The sequence below is a fragment of the Grampus griseus genome (assembly GCF_964374135.1).
Source record: "Grampus griseus genome assembly, chromosome: 20".
NCBI lineage: Eukaryota > Metazoa > Chordata > Mammalia > Artiodactyla > Delphinidae > Grampus > Grampus griseus.
The window spans coordinates 50,133,378-50,143,501 of record NC_139014.1 but is presented as its reverse complement, the minus strand read 5'-3'; the positions used below and the strand labels follow the sequence as shown (position 1 = coordinate 50,143,501).

At 45.5% G+C, this 10,124-nt stretch overlaps 1 protein-coding gene across 1 annotated transcript; it reads right to left on the bottom strand.

The window, feature by feature from the left end:
* Positions 1 to 106: 106 nt before the first annotated feature.
* On the bottom strand, positions 107 to 9,112 carry TSR1 (TSR1 ribosome maturation factor; the record flags this gene model as incomplete). Its single annotated transcript, XM_082678041.1, has 15 exons — positions 9,003 to 9,112; positions 8,712 to 8,815; positions 8,169 to 8,388; positions 7,915 to 8,049; positions 7,119 to 7,543; positions 6,186 to 6,345; positions 5,596 to 5,753; positions 5,141 to 5,337; positions 4,222 to 4,384; positions 3,762 to 3,872; positions 2,888 to 3,020; positions 1,140 to 1,256; positions 590 to 730; positions 411 to 485; positions 107 to 285 (listed from the first exon to the last, which is right to left on the bottom strand). The coding sequence occupies exons 1-15, from the start codon at positions 9,097 to 9,099 to the stop codon at positions 107 to 109; spliced, it is 2,415 nt and encodes an 804-aa protein (XP_082534167.1). The 5' UTR covers positions 9,100 to 9,112.
* Positions 9,113 to 10,124: the final 1,012 nt, after the last annotated feature.

Below are 10,124 nucleotides of genomic sequence, written 5' to 3'. Positions count from 1 at the left end.
CTTAAGTAGGCTTAAGTAGAAAACATAAACTGCCCAATCACAACCTACAGGCTCCCAACCCTAGAGTGCTAACTAGTAGCAATGAGACAGACTCCCACTGAATCCATTATTCCATGTCCATTTCAGGCACTGTTGAAGAAATCTCACTTTTCACCCAAGGTACTGGTTCTGGTACATATGGATCATAAGTCCATTTGGGGAAAACTCTTTTATAGAGGTTCATCAGTACTGTGTCCTGAGATTTTAGCTTCCCATCAAAACTGCACTTCATGTGGCCGTGAGTACCTACAAAGAAAACAGCACGAGTTGGTCAAATTCAAGAGGAAATTTTAAAGCAGTGGTCTAACCCAACAGTCATTTAGTAGCACTGGGGAAATCTAGACAAGATCCCAAATCCCACATTCTCTCACCTAAAGGCTCCTTGATGTGTCCCCTACGGCCCCACTTTGTTCTCAGTTCCACCGGTTTAAACCACAGCACATCCTCTTAGAATCAAACACACAGAAGACCAAGATGAAACATTTATCCATAATATATAAATCCAACCTTCATCCCACAAAGGCAATTGGATCCCATCTGTCGCACCTACCTCTGTTGAAGAACATGTAACGCACCACTGCCATCTTAGTAAAAATTTTGAAAGGATGACCACTCAGAACAACTCTCTTGATGACCATTCTGTCTGGATCCACTGACAATAGATAGCCTGTGGCAATGAGGCTGTGCATTCCTAAGGGGCAAAAGCAGGGCAGCAGAAGTCCATAGGTCAAAGCCTTCATTTATTGTCCAGTCCATTTAAAGACCTATGCGAGATCTTAGGGAAACAAAATAGGGGTGTACTATGCTGCCCCTCCTGGGTTCATGGCAAAGATCACTAAGTGATATTCCTGCTGAGCCTATCCTCAGAACCTACCCTAAAACAGCACTCTGAGCAGCCTCTACCAATTAGCTATGGTTTGCAAGCAAGATAAAACCCCATTTGTCATCCTTGCCTCAGACCCAATATGAGGCTGAGATTGGGATATTTTGAAAATCATCATTACCTTTTTTGTGCCATTTGGCCCCCAAATTTAAATACAGAAAGCAGTTAATCTTACTAAGAACCCACAGGCCTATTCACCTCTGTGAACTCAACTTACCATTGCTGTTCTGTTTGAAAAGCAGCACAGATGCAGGAGGAAAAGTGATAGGGGCATATACTGTCACCACCAGAGCCGAGGCAGCAGTCAGGAATCTCTGAAATTTATGTTTATCCGCTGCCATAAAGGTTAAAAAAATAAAAACCAAAAAATATTTTGAGAAACAATAGGTAATCCAGAGGCCTGTGAAAAGCGGTATCACTGCAACTCTTAAACCTAAGGCAACTAGTGTTTCTTTATCCCACTAATTCTCCAAACATTTTCTGGCCTCAATACAACTGAAAGATACAACCCAATCCTATCAGTGATTTTTCAACTGGGGGCAGAATCTTGGAGCTTAAACTATATTTTGGAGTTGGAAAAAGTTCTCCAGGTGATTCTGATACACATCACCCCCACCTCATTTGAGAACCAGTGCTTTACAGAAAAACACTTCACTAATTCAACAGCTCTTAGTCTTGAGCAAGGATTGGCAAACATTTTCTGTAAATGGGCAGATAGTAAATATTTTAGGCTTTGTGGCCATATAGTCTCTGTTCCAACTACTCAACTCTCCCTGTAGCACAAAAACAGCCACAGACATTTTTTAAAAATTAAACAAGAAACCACAACTGGGGCTTCTCTGGTGGCGCAGTGGTTGGGAGTCCGCCTGCCGATGCAGGGGACACGGGTTCGTGCCCCGGCCCGGAAAGATCCCACATGCCGTGGAGCGGCTGGGCCCGTGAGCCATGGCCGCTGAGCCTGCGCGTCCGGAGCCTGTGCTCCGCAACGGGAGAGACCGCGACAGTGAGAGACCCGCGCACCGCGATGAAGAGTGGCCCCCGCTTGCCGCAACTAGAGAAAGCCCTTGCACAGAAACGAAGACCCAACACAGCCAAAAATAAATAAATAAAAAATAAAAATAAAGGAATTCCCTAAAAAAAAAAAAAGAAAGCACAACTGTGTTCCAACAAAACTTAACAAAACAAGCAGTGGGACAGATTTGGCCAAGGGCCAAACTTTACTAATCTCTTCTTGGGGACTATCTAGATCTTGTCTTTACCTTCAACAGAAACCCTTTTTAATACAGTATTAACCCTTTTTAATACTGAATGTTATAGGGAAACAAAATATTTTAAGGGAAAGAGAAATCACTCCTTCATTTAGACAGCATGGCTGGTGAGAAAAGAATTATCCAGAGCATCCATCAATGCTGCCTTTATCCCCTTCCTCCGGTCATTGCTGAGAGCTGAGAGTGTAGGTAATGTTCAGAAGCCCCCAAGTTAATGCAAACATCTTCCCACTCCTAGTACGTAAGAGCACAATCATTTTTTGTCATAAAAGTATTCCTGGTCACCACTCTCTAAATTCTCATGCAGTCTCAACATCTCAGAAGCCACACACTCTGCTTTATCCAACTGAGGGCACCCCTAGGCTTCACCCACACGGCCACTGGCACAACGGATGCCAAGGGTTCCATGACACATCATCTCTAGGAAGCAGCCAACTCCTATCCAAAACCTCCTCTGCAGCAAATACTCATGGCAGAGAAGCCTCAGCACCACACAGAGGTTGCATCACTGGGATGCTTCAGACAGGTTCAGACACTTTGAATGGAAACATCATTGGCTCCTAAACCAGAGTACTGAAAATACCTCTAAGCCAGAGACTGAGAGTTTGAAATGGTGTATTCTGCATCTCTCCCCAAATCTCAGTCCCCTAAAAGACAGCAAGATGGACACGAACCCAGAAGCTTCCCTACTGCTTACCTGCAGTGTGCTGAGAGAATAAAGGTGAGGCTCGGAAGCGCCTGAATCCACAGTGGAAGATCAGCTCCTCTTTAGCTTTCACAGCTTCAGTGCTGCCAGCGTGCCGGCTCACCACCATATTAAGTACTGACATCTGGGGACCAAATAGGAAAACAGAACTTCATATCAGGAATAGAACAGCCTAACGCGCAAGAAGGCAAACCAAACCAGCAGATTAGATTCACTCTAAGATCTGACAGTACTAATTTATGGTGGAGTGTAGATAAAGAGACACAAATTCACCTTTTACCTTCACCAACAACTGGCATTCAAATCGAAAAGATGCTGGTTTTCAGAGCTTTCATGTCCCTGCTACACTAGGTGACCTTCCCATGTCTAACATGCAAGAGCTCAACATCTGCCGCAAAATCAGTGCCTACAAGTCACTCACTCACCACACACCTCTAAACCACACTCATTCAAGACCCTTCTTGCCTCAGCCCTTACTCACAGTGACCAAAAGGCCAGAGCTCTCACATATACCCCAACCTACATGACTGCTGGCCATCAAGAGAAAAAAGATCTATACCTTGGCAGTAACCCTGTTTATTTTCATGGATGCCAACCCTTTGTTAAAGTGTGACCTGACAAACGTACTTCTCTCAGAGAAGTCTCAGAACCACACAGAGATCACGTCACTGAGATGTATCAGACAGGTTCAGACATGTTGGGTAAAACCATCATCGACTTCTCTGTCCTCCTCTCTGACTTCTAATCATAAAGGCAGACTTCTGCATCCCAATGAGCAAAATGTCAGTCACATAAAACTTCAGCTGCCAGACAAAACTGGTTGGAAAGTGTCGTAACTCCCATTTCCCACAAGACGCTAACTCACCTTCTGTTCATGAGGTAGTAAAGAAAATGCAATCAAGGGTGCACCTCGCTTGAAGTGCTCAACCACTGAGACAGGGACTTCAGAGACATGAAGTGTGACATACCAGCCAACCTGCCAGAAGAAAGCAGAAAACAATCATGCAATTACCCTTAAGGTCTCAATAATGATGAAGCATTTCACCAAATATGTTAAAAAGTCTCTCAGACTACCACAAAGCCAATCCTCAGCCTTCAAGACGGCCCTTCACAGATGCCTCAACTACCTAGATTAAGCTTTTTCAGCTAATATCTCTGATACCTCTTTGTTCCCAATATCACTCTTACCAATGACTCAGGAGCTCCTCTAATTCAGCTGTAGGCAGCACAAAACTAATTAAGGTACTCATGCCAACAGAAGGAGTAGAGGGGGCACCTTGGCAAACAAAAACAAATTATAGGGATGCACAAAGGAAGGCAGATACCTCAGCTCCTTCAACCTCTTTTTCTTCAATCTCTTTAAAGATGCGTCTCCTAGTATTAATAAAGTTCTGAAACTGAAAGATCCGAGCATAATCTTGAGGGAGGTTTTCCTTAGGATCCCATGGAGATGTCCGGAAGCTCTTGAGGCCTCTGTATTTCTGAAATCTAGAATACAGAGGATATTTTAAATAAATCAATAGTGAAACTTATATGATGCTACTTAACCGTTTCACTCAACTCACTTCTAAAATGGCTAAGGCTTAAAAAGAAGAAAAAAAAGAAAAAAACAAGAAAAATTTTTTTTTAATTTTTGAAAAATAAATAGGTAAATAAATAAAATGCCTAAGGCTTTAGCTTAAAAGAATTCACTATTTCTCAAAATAACCTAACAGCTTAAATCAGAACCACACTCCAAAACAGCCTGAAACAAGTATTTCAGCACCAAACCCCAGCTTCTTAAAAGTATTTACAGCGGCTCCCTGGTGCGTATCAGGGAGTGGCTCTTTAACCTGACTAGCAAGGTCCTCGATAAAAGCCTTCTCTCTCTAATATCCAGCATAAACTCTCTGGACTCACCTTTAGAGCAAACAGGATCATCTACATCTTCATTCTTTTATTCTCACTGTTCTACCCAAACTTCCCCAAATCTCCAAATGTTATATACTTTGAGTCTTAGCTCCAAAGGAAGCATTAATCACAGCATTTCATTCAGTTATGTACTGTAACATTATTAGTCTGTACTACACAGTCTAGAATATGAACATTGTTTCCCGTATGTCTGTCTTACCTTCCCATATAGTATTAGCCCTTCAGGAGCAAGAACAATGTATTTTTCTTCTTTTACATCACACTGACATAGTTCTGAGCCACGTTAAGTTTTAAATAAAAACATACTGATTGATCTTAGACTTGTTGACTAACCGAATTCTAGCAGCCACGTCGCGGGGGGTATCTACTTCATCTGGAAACATCTCTTCCAGTCTTTCTTGTTTATATTTCTCCAGCATTTTTCCCTCAGCCTCTTCATCCACTTTCTCATCATACAGATCATCATGCACGGACTCTCCTATAGTCACAGTTTCACATTCCTCCTCTTCTTCCTTTTCACTACCCTCATCCTGTAGAACGAAGGATTACAATTTCAGAGGAAACTCGTATCTCCACCTTAAAGGCCATCGAGCTAAAATAATTCTACTAGATACCTAGTCCAAACCAATATCAATTCTAATAGAGACTAAGTTATAAAACAAAGTCTCATTCCCGGCAACAAAGTCATTCCTAAGAAACTGACCACACATACCCCTTAAGGTCAGGAATGCACCTTGCCTTGCATTTGGGGCTGTACACAGAAGTTGCCCAAGGGCCCATTTCCTTACCTGAGATTCCTCTTCCATAAAATCCTCACGTTCTATATCATCATACTCATCTCCTTCCCCACCACTTTCGCCATCCTCATCCAAAATCCATTCAGCTTGATAACTGGATGTTCCTTTGGGAACCTTCTTTACTACCTTGGAAGTTTCCTTCAATAAGTCTGTAAAAGCCCAAATGAGTTAAGTAAATTATAAACCTCCTTCCCTCCCCTATTACTTTGGGCATTCTCACATAGGCAAGATATTACACATTGTTACCAATACCAGGAACTCTGGCAGGCACTATAAATAGAACAGACTACTTCCCAATTTAATTCAGCTGCCTCAGAACTAGCAATACTTAACACAGCTAAATAAGTCCTATAATAAATCAGAAGTTGTTTATCTGTTTGTTAGGAAACAATAATGTAAGTAATTTTGAGAAATGAAGTAAAGCTGTGTCCAGTGTTTGCTTAGTGAAAACACATAGCCTTTGGAGGTAAGAGAAGACTTCCAAATACTTCCTCATCCTACTCTACCTTATAAGGTCCTCACTGAGCAGCTAGACAAAACCCACAACTCTAGGCCAGAATTTCAAGTCTGCCAATACCAACCATTTGCTTCACTCAGCTCCTCCTCCGTGGGCCAGGTCTGTTCCCCCTCCATTGGATCTGGGATAACCTCTGTTTGCAAAGATTCTTGTCTCTCAGGGTCTGCCCTCATTAGGACCTTCAGGTCTTCCTCCATATCAACTACAGCATCTGTAGCACAAATCTGAAAACCCAAACAGTTGATGGTCAATTAAATATTAGCCAAAAACCGACTAAATCTAACATAATAACCAGAAAGATCTAGAAATAACAGTCCTCAAATAGAAGAATAGAAAGTGAAAACTTGCCAGAATTTTTCAAATGGTTCTATTTCCTACCATTCTAAGTCTTTACCTCTGCTTGGCTCTTGAGACCTTGCATAATCTGGTCTCATGCCTACCTTTTTATTACATACCTTACTCCCATCAAGCTGTTATCTTCAGAGTTCAAAGAAACCCTCTGATCCATCACTTTGCCTAGGTTCATGTTGTCTTTATTTGCTAGGATATTCTTCCATCTCTTTTCAACTCATAAATCACGTTCATCCTTCTCAACACCTGGCTCAAGTCTGATCTCTTCTGTGAAGGTTGCCAGTCTTCTTTCTCAACTTCCACTGCAGGTGTGCACCTCAGCCACGCTTTCTCAATCTTTATTTCACAGGTCTTTGCCGTATTTTTCTGACCTAATTAAGTTGTCTAAGGAAAGAGACTACAACCTGTGTGCCTTCTATAAATCCAGAGCCAACTGCTATGCAAGGCATCTACAAAGTACTGGATAAGTATATGATATAGCAACTTATTTGTAGTTGACTACTGCCTTTTTTCGAACTAGCCGTTACCTCCAGGGACTAGGATAGTTGTCCAAGTGTGCAGACAGACTACCCTCTCTGTAGTTCCCATCCTCTGCCAGCTTACACGTGAATCTACAATACATAGTTTTTAAGAACACCAATCTTACCTCCATTGCCATGCCTGGGTCCTTTGGGGATTTGATCACTCTAGGATTTAAAGGGAAAGGGTCCATAGGGGCATCTATCTGTTTCATCTGGAAATCACCATGTCCAACGATATGCAGCAAGTTATTTACATTCAGAGCCTGCCCACGAACATAGCCTGAGATCTTCAAGGTGCCCAACAAGTTATTCTCTTCACTAGGCACAAAGTCAACAGCATGAGCAAATAGGTAGGCGTGCCGATCTCGAAAGGCAAGATGCCGTTGCTTTTGGTTAGCCAACTGCCTGAGCAGCATCCCTGCCTCCTGTTGAGTGTCTAACAGGAGGAGTTTGTCATCAGGAAAGCGCTTCTCCACTGCTTTACTTAGCTTCTTCCTGACATCTGTTTGTTTCTTCAGTGGGAAGCCCGAAACCCCCTGGACAGCTAATGCTGTGAACAGAAGAGAAAGGGTATCATGACTTGTTGCCTCACTATATGAAAATCCCCCCTGTGGCTCACAAACAAGCTAACAGTTCAGTTGTGAGTCCAGAGATCACTGGGAAACCCAACACTCCGCTACCCTAAAGAAATTTCACAATAAAACCAAACTTCACATTCTTCTTCTTTCTCTGGGCAATGGGCAGTCCAGAAATAAAAAGACATCTTGGTAGGTAACTTGTAAACAATGGATCAAGTTAAGGCCATACATGTACAACCCTCCAATAGTATCAAGCATCAGACATAGTGTCTGGCAAATTGTAAGTGCACTATACATGCTAATCACTTCCTTCCTTGGCCTCCAATACTCCCAACTCACTTACTATAGGTGGGAAGGCCCTGAGCAAAGAGGCAGGAAAGGCAGTAATCCCCAGTGCTATCCCAGCCTTCTAGTGGATCAAGGAGGAACAGGATGGTATCAGCCACTTTAGCCATGTCTAACACAGTGTGCAGATCCCCTGGAAACAGAAGACAAAGTCAGTAGGAAGAGGTGGTTGCCATCAGCACATTATACTAAAAAAATATTACCACTAATACGCAAAACATAGTGATAGAAAATATTGTTGTATGCTCTAACCTGGTCTTGCAGATGTAAAAAACCACCGATGTTTCAAGCGGGGGCATAACAGCATAAAGCTATGGGTGCTTCCCCATTCATTCAAGTGTACTGTTCCAGTGTCCCTATCCTGAAGCAGTCGAAAGGCCTCTGACAGGGAAATCCTGTTGTGCAGGGGAACCACCAGTACCTGATGAGGAGGGCCATCCTTGCTGCCGAGCTGTCTCTTTTCTGCCAAAACCTGAGGAAAGAAAGGATCAGAGAACATCTCAATGTTTCAGTACTTTGTTTCAGTACTGCATTTCCACCAGTACAGATGCCCACCCCGACCCTCCAACCAGCATCTCTCTTGTAAAAGGTGTCACGTATGCCAAGGAGGTGGGCCGGAGCTAGGAACAAAGCAAAGAATGCTCTAGCATTAGTCTGGGCCAGCACGCCTGACACGTGCTCTAGGGTTACTCTCCATCCCTGGCCCCTTCCCAGGGTCACATTTTCTAGTTCGAGGCATTACCCGCCTAGAACGGTTGTGAAGCCACACCATTCCCCAATCCCGCGTCCTCTCACCGCCTCCTTCTTCTGCTTTCGGAGCTGGCTGGCACGATGCCTCTGGTCCACTTTGCTGAGATCTTTTCTCACCTTCTTGCTTAGGGTTTTCAGTGCTAGACGGCCTGTAGGGAGACCAGAAAAGGCTCTTGCGCAGGGCACTAGCAGGTCAGGAAAGGAGATCCCTCTCTGCTCTCCTCAGAGCCTTTGCGCGGGGTCCAAGCCGGAGTAGGTAGGAGCTCATTCTGGGCATGAAGAAAAGCAGTTAATACCGACTAAACATCCCTTATTCCTCCAACCCTACCTTCTTACCCTTGCCGTCCCGCTGCGCGGATCCCCGACCCCGATGCCGCCCGCCCTTATGAGGTTTATTCTGCTGCTTAAGCGGGCCAGAGCGATGAGCCGCCATGCTGCCGCTCACGTGCACCAATTCGGCACTACTTCCGGGCCGAACCGAGCGCTTCCGGTCCCCGCCTTGGGGGCGTGTCCTCGCCCGGGGGGCAAGGCTCCTCGTGTCCTCCCGCGAGGGTTATTTCCACACGCTTCTGAGGGCACGGCGTCAGAGTCTCCACAAAACCTGCTCGTGAACTTTTACCAGGCGGTGGTTCGCTGTTGCGGGCTTTAAGACGCCGGATGTAGACTCGAGGTTTGGGCTTTCAGTCTCGGAAAGCTGTTTTGCTCCCTTGTATTTTTATTTTTTGCGCTATCAGGTTGCATCACTTAGGGAGAGTCTCCATTTGTGCGATAGAGGGCTAAGCCCCTCCTCTCACCTAGCTTTGTGCACGCCGCTCCTCAGTTTGCAGCAGCAGGTGTTCTTTGTCACTTTAAGCAACCTTTTCTCGCCCTCAGTGCCCAGGTGGGGCTGCTTAAGTCTACAAGGCAAATCGTGCAGAAGGCGCTTGTCTCACCTCCACAGGTTCCGTACAAGTTCCTGCTGGTCCCAGTCACTCCAAGCTGCGCCCCCACCTCCCACGTGTGTGTGTGAAGGGCCAGACGGGACGTGGCGACCCCTCGGGGGAGGGACGGCTGACCGTGACTCTCGCGCCCTTAGGGATAGCCGAGCCTCTGCAGACGGGGGCTGCTAAGCTCCCACTCCTCTTCCCAAAAGCTTTGCAGCTAAGGGCGCCCAGCTGGCAGGGGTGTTTGGAGAAACGATGGCGCTCCGCGGCCTTTCTCCCAGCCAGGGGACTAACACTGGCTTTCCCGTGGCCAGACTCGAGGCGCGGGGGCCCCAGCCCTTCCCGTCGGGAAGACGAGCGGGTAGGAATCAGGGGACGTCTAGCTGGATGGGGGCCAGCTTCGGCCCGAGCGACTCACCCCTCAGCCATGGGGTGCCGGGCGCGCCTCGCCTCCCCGCCCGGCACTGGGCGCGGCGGGCTGCTAGCTCTCACAAAGCAGGTTCGCGCCCTCGGGGCTGGAGAGGGCGCGTTGCCA